At 40.7% G+C, this 18,120-nt stretch overlaps 1 protein-coding gene across 1 annotated transcript in view; it reads right to left on the bottom strand.

Annotated features, from left to right (window-relative positions):
* LOC311047787 (uncharacterized protein) overlaps positions 1 to 18,120 on the bottom strand; it is a gene marked incomplete at its 3' end in the record, with an annotated part of 42,052 nt that overhangs the window by 18,874 nt on the left and 5,058 nt on the right. The window contains exons 2-3 of the mRNA XM_084060659.1: positions 8,433 to 8,478; positions 3,162 to 3,236 (exon numbers count right to left, since the gene is read on the bottom strand). Of these exons, the coding sequence (XP_083916785.1) occupies positions 3,162 to 3,228 (67 nt within the window). The 5' untranslated portion in view covers positions 3,229 to 3,236; positions 8,433 to 8,478. The remainder of the gene's footprint in view (positions 1 to 3,161; positions 3,237 to 8,432; positions 8,479 to 18,120) is intronic.

Raw genomic sequence — 18,120 nt, 5'->3', positions numbered from 1 at the left:
CTTTCAAAATGATGTTACACTACATCACAAGAGCTGACACTCGTTGCAGATATTGGGCCTCATGCAGCAACCGTTCTTAGAAGGAAATGTCTTCTTAAACCCACTTAAGAGGTTTTTAAGAAGATTTTGGTATACTCCAATGTTTTCTTAGCTGTGATCTGTTCTCAGGTAAGAACAGAATCTACACACACTGAAGAGTACTCTTAGGCTGGCCTTTGAGTTCTTAAGTGTGACATGTTTGTGCAAAAATAATGAATTCTCGAAGTTTCTTCAATTCTACAGTTGTATAATATAGGATTTAAATTACAATAATATTTTTATCATATCTTTAGAGCAGAAAAGGTTCTCAAAAGTGTGGTCTGGGGAGCCCCAGGGGTCCTTGAGGGAGTTCCAGGGGGTCCACAGCAATCGAGGAACAGTTTAATCACTTTAACCCTATTTTATACTTTGTTTGAAAATAGCCGATCTACAAGCTCACAACGCGTCCCATTACTGGCCATTTTAGTCCCTGAGCCAGACAAGATTTCATTATCGAAAGAGTTGGCAAAACCAAACCTATATTAGATTGTTCATAGGGTCAATACGAGTAAATAAATATATGATAACCTCTCCACAGGAGTAGCTTTTTCATGGTTATCACACATTTTGTTATTTCCCCCATACGTACATGACAGGTGAAAAAATGACAACATTTAAAAAAGAGTTATCATAATGAAACTTCCTGAGTTGATTACTTACATGAAGACAATGATTTATCGTATTACAAGTTTTCTGAAATTGTATATTTAAATATGCAAATTAGGCATTTAGTCCACGAGCCTGAGCCCCAAAATTGAGCCAGATATTGAATATTCCATCGTTAAAAACCTTTGACTCCAACATCTTAACAAAATGAAATAAGTATGTTGACTCTGGCTTTGTCCAATGTTCTAATGTTGATTCAGGAAAGGTATGCAAATTTGGGCATATTTTCCTAATTTGCATATTTAAATATACGATTTCAGAAAACTTGTAATACGATAAATCATTGTCTTCATGTAAGTAATCAACTCAGGAAGTTTCATTATGATAACTCTTTTTAATTTTGTTTTATTTTTTCACCTGTCATGTACGTATGGGGAAAATAACAAAATGTGTGATAACCATGAAAAAGCTACTCCTGTGGAGAGGTTATCATATATTTATTTACTCGTATTGGCCCTATGAACAATTTAATATAGGTTTGGTTTTGCCCACTCTTTCGATAATCATTGCTCAATTTTGGGGCTCTGGCTCATGGACTATTTTGAGCTTGTAGATCGGCTATTTTTGAAACATTTTGATAAATCTTGAAAACATTTCCTCAGCAGAAAATATTTTCAGGTGGGGGTCTGCAGCCAAAAGCATGTCAATGTGGGGGTCCTTGACATGAAAATGTTTGAGAACAACTGCTTTAGAGTTTTCAGCAGGTCTGAAATTACAATCTAACCCAAACGGACCCGGTTGAGTTGAAGCCCAAGCCCCATACCCACCCCATAACCCCCCACCCAACCCACCCTCATCGCCCCCCATACCCCCACCCCCATATCCCCGACATTCGCCACACCCCCATTTTCCCGTCCCCTTCCTACCTGAAAGCCCCCCTATACCCACCCGTCACACCCATCCCCATCCCCCCCACATAGCCCCCTACAACCCTCCTTGCACCACCATATCACCCACCACACCCCTATTCCCACCCCATTACATACCAAGCAGCTGCTACCTTAAAGACCCTCCATATCCACCCACCAGCTTTCAGTAATAAAATGTTTTATATTCTCTACTAATGCTACTCCTGAACATGAAATATGGATAACATTTTTAACAGCTAATTTCAGCAAATTTACATTGATGTCTAGTGGTGATCTAGTGGTGATTAATGTGAGAGAGATAATAAAATACATTCATTAATTAAATAAAATAATTTGCTGTTCACTTCAGAAGTACCTCCACAGAACGATTGATTTATTTATTTTTATGTTTGGAGTCATAATTCTGTGTGAATTCCTGTGATGTCTGTGAGCAGCAATCACACACAGGTGTGACTGCCGGCAGCGCCATGCAGTCATGCCTTATATGGGGATTGGTGGGGCGGCTCCCTATGGTAATTAGGATTAACTGGCACACCCCTTCAAGTTACAAGGATTGGGATTCATCATCATAAGAACATAGTTACGAACAATTCTGACTTTTAAGAACGTTTCATGAATCTGACTCGACTTCTCTTAGGAATTCACTTGTAAGAGGAAACATTAGGACATTATTGCTGCATGAGGCCCATTAATTATTGTCTGTGTACACACAGAGGGTTAAATTATAATTCATTCCTCCAAGATTGAGTGTTCTATCATTGCTGTCGGCAGAAATCTCATAATGGTGTGTTTTGAGCTTGTACATCTGCTATTTTTTTTAAATAAATGAAAAGCATTAACAAGAGCTTGTGACTAAAGAATAAATACATTGGATCCACTGGAACTCAAGTCCTTTTTTCCATTTTCTAAAAAGTAACACCGACAGCAACAATGTGATAAACATGCAATGTATAGAATATCAGATATTACATTATATACATACATTATATATGTATAGACATTATATATATATACATTATATATGTATAGACATTATATATATATATATATACATTATATATGTATAGACATTATATATATATATATATATATACATTATATATGTATAGACATTATATATATATATATATACATTATTCATGTATAGACATTATATATATATATATATATATATATATATATATATATATATATATATATATATATATATATATATATATATATATATATATATATATATATATATATATATATATATATATATACATTATATATATATATACATTATATATGTATAGACATTATATATATATATACATTATATATATATAGACATTATATATATATATACATTATATATGTATAGACATTATATATATACATTATATATGTATAGACATTATATATATATATACATTATATATGTATAGACATTATATATATATACATTATATATGTATAGACATTATATATATATATATACATTATATATGTATAGACATTATATATATATACATTATATATGTATAGAATATCAGCTGATCTTACATTGAGTCTGTTTGGGCTTCAGGAGTTGTGGATCCTCTGCTCCCTCTCTGGACTCACTGACATCCATCTGTTGGTCTTTAAGGACAAACAGGATGCAAGTCAGAGACACCACACATGAAGACACACTGTGTGTGTGTGTGTGTGTGTGTGTGTGTGTGTGTGTGTGTGTGTGTGTGTGTGTGTGTGTGTGTGTGTGTGTGTGTGTGTGTGTGTGTGTGTGTGTGTGTGTGTGTGTGTGAGCTAATACACCAGATGTTGTTGTTGTTGATGAGGACAGTAGAGAAGTGACATGTAGTACATTTGATCACAGCCTAGAAGAGGCATTCCTTACCAAGGTGCTAAAGTACCAACGTCTTAAGGATGCTATCGTGCAGCTTGGTTACAAATGTAAGCTGCTTGTGTTCATATTTGGAGGCCTGGGTAATGTCCATAAATCAGTTGTGAGAGGCCTGCAGAACGCAGGAATGACCAAGCCAAAGGCTTGGGCAAAATTCAATGTCTGTGATAATTGTCAGTCGCCATATTATGGAGAAGGCGATGCTTCCTGTACCCGTGATCTGTATTCTGACATACTTGTCATTGAGTTTTTTCCAAGTTTGCGCATCTACTATTGTTTGTGTTCAAGAATGTATTGTTAAAATGTGAACGCAAATAAAGATGTTAAATGTGTGTGTGTGTGTGCGTGTGCGTGTGCGTGTGCGTGTGCGTGCGCGTGCGTGCGTGTGTGTGGTGTAATAAATGGAACATTATTTTGTTCCATATTTAAATGTAACATTTCTCTGATGGGACACAGTGATGTAAATACCATCTATGAATATCTACATACAGTGATATCTACATGAGGAGAGAGAACACAGATGAAGAGAGACAATGAATTGAACTAAACAGAGCTGTACTCATTATACAAATAGCAGTGTTTATTTAACACTGTTACTGAACAAACACTCTATAGCAATGATTACTATCTGAATATAGAGCTATTTAACACTGTTACTGAACAAACACTCTATAGCAATGATTACTATCTGAATATAGAGCTATTTAACACTGTTACTGAACAAACACTCTATAGCAATGATTACTATCTGAATATAGAGCTATTTAACACGTATTTTTAACCAAAAAAACACTTCACACTGTCACAGAACTGAATTCAGGTGTTGTAGCTCTACTTGTCCAATAGATGGCGGTCTTTAACCTCAAATAATGAGTTTTAGTCTCAGTACTGGGAGGGTGGCTCTTTACTCTATGCTGTGTTTCCTGTAAATAGTTTTCTGCACACACACACACACACACACACACACACACACACACACACACACACACACACACACACACACACACACACACACACACACACACACACACACACACACACACACACACACACACACACACACACACACACACACACACACACACACACACACACAGAGGTGCTACAGTATAGTAAATAGAACATACAAATCAGCTGTTCAGCTCTGGTACGCTTCTTTACAGGTTCTCTACTCTCTATATCTAATAAACTCTAATAAAGGCCTAATAAACTGTTAGGCCTGTAGCAGAGACCCTCAGATTTTGATCTTCATCGAATTTGCTGAGGTATGAACCAGGTGTCTACCCTACATCACCAAATAGTCAGAATGTAATTTACATAAAGAAATACTGAAACATAGTCCTTTAAACATACCTTTAGTTTAGGCGGAAATTGTACTTTTGTAGTGAGGACTGCTCTACTTTCCCTCATTTAGAAAAAAAACATACATTTATGTCAAATAAGCTGTTACTGCATAGTCTAAGATGCTATTAAACAATAACCAGTGGTTGTGTGGAGATATCTAGTACAGTTTTATTGCAAATGAGATTTCTTTAGACATACCCCTAATCACAGTATTCCATTTGTGTAATGCTTCCCTGTATTGAGGCCTGCAATTCTCAACAAAATTAATTCATCTATGCACCTTTGGTTTGGATGTGTATACAAAAAAAGTTCTTACTACTGAAATCATTAATTCATATTTCCATTAATTAATGACATGGCTTCATGTTGCCCCTGCCACACACAGCAATCATGTGTGAGTGTGATTGAATATGGTGCTGTACCTTGCTCATACATAATTGCCTCAACATTGCCCCAAAATCACAACAATAGATATTCAGGGAGGGTTAAACAATGCCAACTGAGAAGGAATTTGACTTTTAATTTGATTTGGACTTTTATTTGGTATATATTATATATATTTGGTATATATTATTAGGATATATAAAGTACAAAAAGTAAAGTGTTATTCCAATAGAAACATAGAAATAATAGACAAAACATTAAAATATCTTAATTCCTTCATTATCTATCCTAGACAAGTACGCTTTGTGTCTTTTGTGTCCATGTTGGGCCTGGGAATCCATTGGACTTGTCGAAATTGCAGAGATACAATTAGATAATTGTGAAATCCAATATTTTGTTTGTGACTCTATTAAAACACTCTGAAATGGTCACCCGTTTAACTAATTATATAATAAATGTCCAACTACTTATATTTATTTTTTACTGGAACAAGGCATCAAGATATCCTCAAAACACAACAAAACTAATTGTCACAATTTGCAGTAATTCAGAAGGTGGTGGCAGAGAATATTGTCAGTTGATAGATAGTATTGTTTTCAATATTGAAAGGTTTTGGATAGCTCTGTGGATCAAATTTAGCCCAAACTAAATTCATCTTTGACTATACACACCACCCCAAAAAATGTCTTGCATTATGAACCAATCTCTCTGCACCCCTCCCCTTACCCACCCAACTTCATAACTCTTACCCTACATACACGAGAATATTTATTTTGCTCGTGGACAAGCACATCAAGCGTGTCATCTTGTAGACACAAGATTTTGAAAAACATTAAATAGATGTTTTAACACATTAGGAAGGCAATCAGTGTGAGTGTGCAAAGAGGAGTGGGGGTGGTTATGGAGGTTAGTGTAGAGCTGTCAGAACCGAGTATCTGCTGGGTGCCTAGACAGAGGGGAGTATGGGGGATGGGTCTGGTCTAGAGTTTAGTGGGCCTAGGGTTCCCCTCAGGTGGGTAGAGGGGAGTATGGGGGTCACTAGATTGCTCCCATGGCACTTGGAGCGCAGAAGAGCAAAGTTAGGAGCCAAGGAGACCCTGAGCTTCTCCTCTTCCCCATGTCCGACGTGCAAAAACCTCCAACAGAAATTATACACCATTTCAATGAAGACAGTTTTGCAAACGATACATGAAAGATAAACTTGTATCTTTGCCAGATCTCACTCTAAGTGGCTTAGGGAGCCTGCGCTCTCCTCGTTCTCAGCTCCTCCAAAAGCAAATTAGCATTTGGGATGCAAATGATTTCTAAGTCACGGCACGCTGGAGGACGGCGTAAGGAGGAGGCAGAAATTAAGGTATTGGAATTTAGCTAATGTGTGAGGCTGAGAGAAGTGTCCCTATGTCGCCTGGCTCACTGGATAGTCCCACTGGTCCCAAGTGGACCTCCACACTGGCTCCAGAGATAGACTCTCTTGAGTTAGCATAGGTGGTGAGGACAGTCCCGAGTGGTGGTGGTTGTAAGACCTCCACATGTTGCAAGACTGTGTCATATACATATGTATGTATGCTGGCCCAAAATGGACCTCCTGGCGGGTCTGGCGGGCTCCTATGCCCGAGATAGGCGCTTGTGAGTGGGCATAGGCGTTCGTGAGTTGAGTCAGCCCCCCCATAGTGGTGGTTGTAAGACCTCCACGTGGTGGTGCATGACTGTGTGTCAGGCAGACAAGGGTGTATGTCGGACTGGCTCAGAAATGTACAGATACCCTGTATACACTTATACTGTATGTTGGTTTGTTTATTGTTGAGTGATAAAACAATGTTGCACATCAAGCTAACCATCTGGGGACCCAAAATCATTTGGGGGACCCCCAGTTTGGGAACCAGACACATTTAGAAACAAATTGGTGAAGAAATTTCTCGGTAAGGAATTTCTTCCAAGATTTGTATAATATTCCCAGTCTATCACATTGGCAGCCATGTTTTTACAACTGTCACAGTACCACCCAGTCATAATTAATGTATTCCTTATTGGTATCAAAATAAATCTTGAAAGCTTCAACAGAATGTGAATTACATGTATAGGTGATGAATTCACTAATCCTGGGCATTATGGCATGTAGAAAAGGGAGAAATGTCAAATGACATTGTTAAATATGCTTATAACCAATTGCTTTAATAATATATAATTGTACTTATAATCACTTGACTATAATGTATATATGCTAATTGGATTCCTAGATCACCAAAACATGGGGTTAGGCACCAAAATGACTTGTGTAGGGCAAATAATGAAGGAGTAATGGTCTTTTAAGGAACTGGTGGTGGCCATCTTGGAAATTTGACATTTCTAATGATCAGATTTTGGTAACTTTTGATATGTTATTAAGTACACCTGATACTACAATAAACCATTGAGAAACCTTTTGTTCTACATATTTTTTGGGTCAAACCATATTTGCACCCGCCTATAATGTTTTATTTCAGGAGAAGGGGTATGTCTAAAGAAGTCTAATTTGCAATAAAACTGTACTAGATCTCTCCACACAACCACTGGTTATTGTTTAATAGCATCTTAGACTATGCAGTAACAGCTTATTTGACATAAATGTATGTTTTTTTTCTAAATGAGGGAAAGTAGAGGAGTCCTCACTACAACAGTACAATTTCCGCCTAAACTAAAGGTATGTTTAAAGGACTATATGTCAGTATTTCTTTATGTAAATTAGATTCTGACTCTTTGGTGATGTAGGGTAGACACCTGGTTCATACCTCAGCAAATTTGATGAAGATAAGAGTGAGCATTCTCAAGTTATAGCATATTTTGTCACCTTTGCCCTATTCGGATTTGCCTTTTTCGGAGATTGGGGTAGTTCTAAAGAATAGCCGAAAAAACTAAAAACTAAACATTTCACAACAATCCATTTCATTAATGGGAGACCCTAAAGATAAGAAAAAACATGGTTGTGTTTTGTTCTAACTCGGGTAGGGGTATCTCAAAAACAAAGGGCTTTTTTGAGGACTTGCTACAGGACTATGTAGGGTTCATGTGGTTAAGACAGGCCTTATAGCCTACAGCTCTAACAGAATGATTATGAACATTTTGTACATACAGTGCAGTGCATTGTGAAAGAGTGAATCATGTCATATACTCATACAGTCATATCATACACTTCTATTATAAACATTATTTCATGGTACGATTCTTACCTGGTGAATTCAGTTCAACTGATCAACTCAGAGGAGTCTCTACATTCTGACAGAGAGAGAGAGAGAGAGAGAGAGAGAGAGAGAGAGAGAGAGAGAGAGAGAGAGAGAGAGAGAGAGAGAGAGAGAGAGAGAAATGTTCAAAAACACGTTGCAGTGAATTATGTGATGAACATATGTTTCAAAACATTACATTGCAATAATAATAGAAGACATTAACTAATGAAAAAGTATTAAAAACAAAAACAACAAAGACTCAGTTGTCACTGTGTCCAGTGTTGTCATGTCTGTCATTGGGACATTGGGCTTGTTAGCGGTGGCAGCCGCTCTACATTTGACCCTGTCTGTGTGTCCGTCCGTCCGTCTGTTTGCGGACGGCAAAGATGCAACACATGCAGCACCTCAACAAATGCGCGCGTGCGCACGCACGCACGCACGCGCACACACACACACACACACACACACACACACACACACACACACACACACACACACACACACACACACACACACACACACACACACACACACACACACACACACACACACACACACACACACACACACACACACACACACACACACAGTCCTGCGAGGCGCACCGTTGCAACACATGCGCCACTTAAAGACATGCACACACACACACAAGTCAGCACTGCACACGTGCACGGGCGCACACAAACACATTACATTACATTACATTACAGTCATTTAGCAGACGCTTTTATCCAAAGCGACTTACAATAAGTGCATTCAACATAGGTAGGGAACAAAACTACTAATCACCAGAAGTATTAAGTGCATTTCCTGCAAAAACACACACACACACACACACACACACACACACACACACACACACACACACACACACACACACACACACACACACACACACACACACACACACACACACACACACACACACACACACACACACACACACGTAACATGCAGACCTGTGAGGCGCTCCGTTGCAACACATGTGCCACTTAAAGACATGCACACACACACAAGCCAGCACTGCACACGTGCAAGCCAGGACTGTACACGTGCACATGCATACACACACGCACACACACGTAAAATGCAGACCTGCGAGGCGCACCGTTCCAACACATGCGCACAACACTAGTGGTCCATGGACCAAAACAGTTCACTCAATGACCTGGGGTCTATTTCACGAAACCTGGATTAGGGATAAACCGGGTTTAATCGGCTATCCTGGCTTAAATTATCCAGGAATCGGTTTCATGAAAGCTGAGTTAGCTCGGCAGATTAACTTAGCCAGTAAACCTGGATATGTTTATCCATGATCCAGTTTCACGAAAGAAAATTGAAGCAATCCTGCCTTAGTTACCATGACAATTTAGCTGTGAAGTTAGCCTGGTCCGGACCAGGCTAACAGCTAAGCTTTATTAATCCAGTGCCTTGTTCTTCAGGTTTTTGTGAAATAGCTGTTAGTCCAATGACTCCAATCATAAACCAATGAGTTTTTCCACACTTATTAAATTCTTATGCGAAAATCGAAGATCTACAAGCTCGGAAAAAAATTGTCTTATGGCGGCCGGGGGTCCACGGGGGTCCCCGTGGTGGCCAGGGACCCCCGTGGACCCCCGGTCACCACGGGGACCCCCGTGGTCCCCCAGACCCCCGGCCCCCCATGGACCCCGTTGACCCCTGGCCCCCCGTGTACCCCCGGACCCCCGTGGACCCCCGCCCCCCCGTCGGGGGTCAACGGGGGTCCGCGAGTATACGGGGGGCCGTGTACCCCTGGACCCCCGTTGACCCCCGTGGACCGGGGACCCCCGGCCGCCAAAAGGGAAGCTTTTCACTTGTAGATCTTCGATTTTAGAAATTAGAAATTAGAAAATGATTCTAAGTGTTTATAATTATAATTCCAATATTCACATAAACTCCTCATGTTTAAGCCTAACTGAATTATATATTTATGGACTTGTATATAAATTAGTTGCATATTTTTGGACAACTTTTGCACTTAATTTGCTGATTCGCTTTCTCCCTGGATCTATATTTATTGCGGCCGTGTTTCCTTTCTTGCTTATGATACATTTTACTTCCTTGTATGATTCCATGAGCTGCTGCAGTGCTGCTGTTCAGCCACAGAGAAGAACGCCACTCTGGTTTTGGGCTCCACGATTGGTCAAGTTCAAGGATTCTGCTATCGACTTTCATGGTCTTTTATAGGAATAGGTGAACTCACATTCAGCCTGGTTTAACGATCCTGGCTTGACAAAGTCGCTCCTTCTCAGCCAGGCTTGGCGTTCGTGGAACTGAATAAACCAGGCTGAACAGCGCAGGCTTGTCAAACCTGGATTTCCCTTTTAAACCAGGATAATTTAATTCTGCTTTCGTGAAACAGACCCCTGATGACCTAAGATAACACGTCAACGTTGTTGACAGCAGTTACTGGAACTTCTACAGAAAAGGGAACTGAATATCAAGAAGTGGAAGTGTTGCCTGGTTGAGTCATCATTATTATGAAATGTGCCGTTATAACAGCTTGTGTCTGTTCACTCATCAGTTAATATGAGTTTAATATAGAATATACATATAATAGCTTGTGTCTGTTCACTCATCAGTTAATATAGAGTTTAATATAGAATATACATATAACAGCTTGTGTCTGTTCACTCATCAGTTAACATGAGTTTAATATAGAATATATATATAATAGCTTGTGTCTGTTCACTCATCAGTTAATATAGAGTTTAATATAGAATATATATATAATAGCTTGTGTCTGTTCACTCATCAGTTAATATAGAGTTTAATAGGGTTAGAATATGAGTTTAATATAGAAGGCTGGATGAAGTAAGAGACATTCTCAAAAACACTCATAAACTCTCTGCTCACTAGCATTATATTTCAGTTAAATAATGACTGTTAATTAAGGGCTTGATTAAATGTGTTGTGCGTAGTATCGTGCAATGAATCATATCAAGCCCTTAACAGTAGGGATGTGCGATATATCGGCCAAACGATATATATCGGTCGATAGTTGTTCTTTAATGAATCGGTATCGGTCCGATATCAAAATTGCGCCGATGTGAACAGCCGATGATTGCCTCTGTGTCTCGCTGCTGCAGCTGCAGGACTTAAAGGACGACTTCACCGATTTTCAACCTATCTTCATATAATTGGTCCTCACTAATGCTCATGATAAAATCTCATAGGAGGGCTGTGGACAGTCCAGAAACCCGTCTACCAGTGACATCATCATTAGGCATGATTTTTTTTCCAACAAGATTTCACATTTTTTATTTAGATTTGTATTAACACGAGAACAATGGCTTATTTTATTGCATTGCAACTTTCCAGGAATAGAAAGCCTGCAGTTTCTATTACATTGGATACCCCATTGATGATGTCACTGGTAGACGGGATCGTGATCTGTCCACAGCCCTCCTCTGAGACACAGACCGAGTAGAAACAAATTGTACCATTTTATCATGAGCATTAGTGAGGACCAATTATATTAAGATAGGTTGAAAATTGGTGAAGTTGTCCTTTAAGAGTAGTGTGTGTGTATGTGTGTGTGTGTGTGTGTGTGTGTGTGTGTGTGTGTGTGTGTGTGTGTGTGTGTGTGTGTGTGTGTGTGTGTGTGGGGGGGGGGGGGGGGGGGGTAGGTGTTGGGTTTCACATGGTGTACAGACTTGCGTGCTGCCTCTCATTCACTCAGACAGAGACTGACGGTGCATTTTAACAGCGGGCGATTCTCGGGCGATGCCAGGCGACGTCGCCCAAAATATAAAGAAAGTCTATGAGAGCCGGCAACTTCGGGCGATCGGGCGAAGTGGGCGGGGGGGCGATGAAAGATGGATTTTCTTTATCTTTTTGGGCGACGTCGCCCGCTGTTAAAACGCAGGGTGAGTGTGTCTCGTTGTGAGCGCTGCTCGGTGCTCGCGTGTTGCTCCACTCGTTAATTAATTTGTTTCAGGTGTGTAAGCCCAGCGAAGCTTATTAAAGTGGTCATTGGACAAAAGCAGTTAAGCCTCCGCGACCGTTTTGGTGGACAAACATAGCAGTAGTTGGGAGCTGTTTGGCAATAGTGTTGCTATAGAGCATGCTAATGAGTGCTAAGTGCTAACGAGTAACAACAAACAAATGTATGCTGTTAAGCGCACACACACGCGTGTGCACACACACACACACACACACACACACACACACACACACACACACACACACACACACACACACACACACACACACACACACACACACACACACACACACACACACACACACACACACACACACACAGTGTAGGACAGTGGTTCTAAAAGTGGGGTCGGGGGATCCCCAGCTAAATGATGGGTAGTTAGGAACCAAATGGACCCTTATATGGGTCTGTAACTCGGAGTGTACAAACCAAATGGACCCTTATGGGTCTGTAATTCAGTGTCCAAATGGAAACAATTGGTCACAATGTTCAAAGATAGGCCTACTGGAGAAACTTTTCAATAGCAGACTAGATTCTTTTTTGTAAAGATTTAATGTAGCCTACTCTCCTCTCAGAGAGTCAATATGGTTTTAGAACTAACAGATCAACATCTCAGGCCTTGATGGAATCCATTGAAAGAATCACAGATGCAATTGGAATATTCATTGACCTCAAAAAAGCTTTTGACACTATCTATCACAACATATCAATAAACAAACTGGAGAAAATTTGTAAAAAAAGAAGAAAAAAAAAAGAAAAGAGGCATGGCAGTAGACTGGATTAAGACTGGATTAAAACAAAGTTATTTGGACAGACGTCAACAGTTTGTGAAGCTGGGCAATTACAGCTCAAATCATTTGGACATTGCTTGTGGCGTCTCCCAGGGGTCAGTATTGGGGCCCAAACCTTTTATTCTTTACATCAATGATATTTGCCAAGTTTCTAAGCTGCTGTCACTGGTACTTTTTGCAGTTGACAAAAATGTTTTTTGCTCTGGGGATTATCCAGATAATATAAAATCATTTGGAATAGCTAGCGGTGCTCACTTTAGCCTAGCCTCTGTTCCCGTGCAACAGGGAACAGGGGGACATTACCAGTCACAGTCACCGACCGTGACTGATCATAGTCCCCACACGCACCCTACGACACAAGGCTGGGTGACTGCTCATGGTCGTAAGCGTAGTAATAAACAAAAGCACACGGGACACCAACCACTTCACGTTTCAAACAGATTTTTCCCCACTCGCTGCTACACCCGTTGAGTTTAGCAGTGAGACGTCAGCCTCACTCTATGACACGCCCCCTCCACGTGTCACTGAGAATAAAACTCTGGTTATTGGTAGTTCTATAATGAGAAACGTGAAGTTAGTGACACCAGGGACCATAGTCAAATGCATCCCCGGGGCCAGAGCGGGCGACATCGAATCAGATTTAAAAATGCTGGCTAAAAGTAAACATAAACGTTATGATACAATAGTAATCCACTGCGGTGGCAATGACACACGACTTAAGAGATCAGAGATCACAAAGATAAATATTGAGTCTGTATGCACATACGCAAAGACAATGTCGGACTCCGTAGTTTTCTCTGGTCCCCTGCCAAATATGATTGGTGATGAGATGTACAGCCGTATGTCTTCATTCAACCGCTGGTTATCAAGGTGGTGTCCAGATAATAACGTGGGCTTTATAAATCATTGGCAAACGTATACATCCAACTTGGGATGGTGCGGCGCTCATCGCAAGAAATATAGACGAGTTTATCAATAAACTACGACCACCCAGAGTTGGGACCAGGAAGCAGAGTTGCAGTCCTACACGCTCCTCTGTGCTTCCACCAGAGCAGCCACCTACCCTACAAATCAGAACAATTGAAACTACTCGACCCCCTATGGCATGTGAAACCAAGGGTTCGAGGAGCTGTGCATAAAAACCTGGCACAGATCAAAATTAATGCAGTAGTGCCACAAAATAAAATGATTAAATGTGGACTTCTGAACATTAGATCTCTACGCTATAAAGGTGTATTGGTAAATTAAATCATATCAGACAACCATCTTGATCTACTTTGTCTTACCGAAACATGGCTGGGTGAGCAAGAATATGTCTGTCTAAATACAGCCACCCAAACAAGTCACACAAATGCTCATATTCCTCAAGACACCGGCCAGATTGGAGGTGGAGTTGCAGCCATATTCAACTCAAGCTTAATAGTCAGCCCCAGACCCAGGCTGACTTACAAAACGTTTGAAAGTCTGGTTCTCACTCTTTCACACCCAAGCTGGAAATCATTACAGCCTTTATTATTTGTTATAGTGTATCGTCCTCCTGGGGCCTACACTGAATTTCTATCTGAATTCTCAGAGTTTCTATCACTCCTAGTCCTAGACTCTGATAGAATCATTTTGGCCGCCGACATGAATATCCACGTGGATGTAGTAACTGATAGCCTCAGTAAAGCGTTTATTACATTAATTGAGTCAATCGGTTAAACACACACACACACACACACACACACACACACACACACACACACACACACACACACACACACACACACACACACACACACACACACACACACACACACACACACACACACACGTTTGTAAACAGTAAACCTGTCTATACTGTAAATCCTCCGTGTTTCCACAGAGAGTGAAAAACAGAGAAGGTAGAACATAGTAAAAATCCTCAAAGTTAATTTAACTGTGATTCTGACACACTGTTGAAACTGAAAGCAGAGCGTCTGGATACACATGGTCGGGCCAAACCAACTACATATGAAAGAGAGAGAGAGAGAGAGAGAGAGAGAGAGAGAGAGAGACTTAAATGTTTTCAAATACTTAAAACATACATATTCTAGTTGTTTTTACTGCCTGGGGTTGACGTCAGAGAGGGGGGCATGCGGTCACAACGGGTTCCTAACGCCAAATCAAATGGGTTCAAAAGGAAAGGTTTCCGGAAGGAAACAAACATTGTGGTTGCTCCACAGCGCCCTCTAACGATCTGGTCAATGGAATTTTTCAATTGACCAGATTTTTCCTTCCGGTGAAATATTTTCTTTTCTGGTCAAAAGGTGTATTATAGAGAGAAGGTGGGGTGCTGAGAGGCTTCCCACCTCCGAGAACAGACTTTCAACAACACAAAACAGCCTTTGTTTAGGTGTGTAGCTATGACACACCAGTAGTGAAATTGTCTGTAAACTTTACACAGATATAATGCATGTATTGTGACATTCAATAAACTACCTTTTCATGATTTAAACTTTCATATTTTCTTTTAAACTTTGATCAAAACTGAGATTTTGCCCAGTAGAGGGCGACCCTACTGTACATGTGTCAAACCTACAGCCAAGGCATTCTGCACAGACACCACTGATGCACACGTGCACACATACACACGTGCACAGAATGCACACATACACACGTGCACAGAATGCACACATACACACGTGCACAGAATGCACACATACAGGACTTGTGCTCAAGCATGTCACTGCTGTGTTCACTACAAACAAGACAACCTACCAGCAACAAGGATCCATATTTTGTTATATATCCAATCCACTTTATTTATAGAGCACATTTAAAACAACAGTGTTGAACCAAAGTGCTGTAACACAAGTGAGTTTTCAAACGTGATTTAAACACAGGCAGGGTTTGAGACGCTCTAACATGAGGTGGAAGCTCCTCCCACAGTCTGGGCGCTATGAAGGAAAATTATCTATCTCCCCTGAGCTTCAGCTTTGTTGCTGAGACCTTAAGGAGTGACTGGTCAGTCAGTAGATCTTAAGGAGTGACTGGTCAGTCAGTAGACCTTAAGGAGTGACTGGTCAGTCAGTAGACCTTAAGGAGTGACTGGTCAGTCAGTAGACCTTAAGGAGTGACTGGTCAGTCAGTAGACCTTAAGGAGTGACTGGTCAGTCACTAGACCTTAAGGAGTGACTGGTCAGTCACTAGACCTTAAGGAGTGACTGGTCAGTCAGTAGATCTTAAGGAGTGAATGGTCAGTTAGACCTCAAGACCCTCGTAGCGTTATTGGGAGGTAGAAGCTCTGATATGTATAATGGTGCCAGCCCATTTAAAGACTTAAAGACAAACATTAAAGTCTTAAACTGAATCCTGTAACAAACAGGGAGCCAGTGTAGGGAGGCAAGAAACACATATCCTACTACTCAATCAGAGAGCGTCTCCTTCTCAAACCCCAATGGTTCTATTGAGCCCCCCGCCCACAGGAGTGGCCCAATTCTCTCACAACTTGCTACAAAAATCGCTCATGCAAAACTATATAATCTCCTACATTTCATTTTCCACCTTCACATGTGTCTCCTTAATAATCAAAGAGTGCTATATTTTTCATCTCGCAATTCACAGTCAAGCAGTTTCCAGACAATGGCATCGCAGAGAGCTTGCTGTAGCCATCACAGTCAGTCAGTCGCAGCAACGACGGACAGGGCGCTGTGATAGTTGGCATGTAGCTAACGCTAACGTGGTTGTCATGCCTGCAGCGGCTGTGCAATCACTTTGTCAATAATGCACGTTTGTGTGGTGAATGTTATTATTGCTGCTCAGTTAGTCCATTGTAGATGGTGTATGTTGTGGGCTTGTGTGTCTTGTGGAGAAGTTGGAGAACTGTGTAGCTCCACAGCAACTCCAGTAACTAACGTAATGGCAGGACCGCCCCGTGCAACGCACGTTTAGGCTGCATTATGGTAATGTAGTAATTTCAGATAATTTCGGTCCGACTAGGGCAGTGGTTCCCAACCTTTTCAGCCCCCCCCCCCCCCCCCCCCCCAAAATAATCATATTTGAACTGGGGACCCCCCCCATTTTGTTTGACTCCGTTCCACAAGTCAATATTGTGAAAATAGCAGATCTACAAGCTCAAAACGCCTCACGTTGAGAGGCGTTGTAAGCTTGTAGATCGGCTATTTTCAACATGTTTGCCTCTCTCTTATATTATTTGACAATTTGGCCAATGTTTTACAGTATAGTTTGTTGACTACTTTTGTTGCAGTAATGGTCTTTTCCTTTACTTTAGTTTTTTTATTGTCTCCGCCAGGCCGAAAGGCATGCGGGAGAGTATGTTTTACCCCCTGTCCGTCCGTCCGTCTGTGGATAGCTAATCTCCCGCATCGTTGGCTTGATCTTAGTGAAACTGTGCACACACACTCCCTGGATGCCAATTCAGAACCTCTGCCCCATTTTTTTGCCCTGTTATAGTGCCACCAGGCCGCTTTTTGCAAAACACATTTTTTCACAGTACTCCTACATTTTTTGTCCAAACATCACGCAAATCGGTACACAGTATCTCTATAGTCATTAACAAAAACGGGTCTTTCAGATTTTTCATATTCCATCCTGATTGGCTAAAAATGGCTTCCAAAGTTTGCAGGACTGCTCCGTTTTGACCAAAATTATGAACACAGCATGCACTTTCCGTGCAACTTTGCACCCACATTCCCACTATGCCGAGGAAGAAATTCCACTTGAGATTTTTCTAATCAGCCTCATGGTGGCGCTATAACAGCCCGATTTGTGTTTTTACCTATAACTGCACCAATCTGTGTAAAACTTTATATGTGCACTCTCTAGAGGTCAAGGAAAAACCTTTGCCCTGCATTTTTCACATCTACCTTTTATAGCGCCACCAGGAGGCCGACTTATGTAAAACATATTTCTTTACATTACTCCTTCCGATTTTATCTACATTTCACGCAAATCG

Source organism: Gymnoscopelus microlampas (assembly GCF_963454915.1).
Source record: "Gymnoscopelus microlampas genome assembly, chromosome: 1".
NCBI lineage: Eukaryota > Metazoa > Chordata > Actinopteri > Myctophiformes > Myctophidae > Gymnoscopelus > Gymnoscopelus microlampas.
The sequence above is the reverse complement of the archived record's forward strand: the minus strand, read 5'-3'. Positions and strand labels throughout refer to the sequence as shown.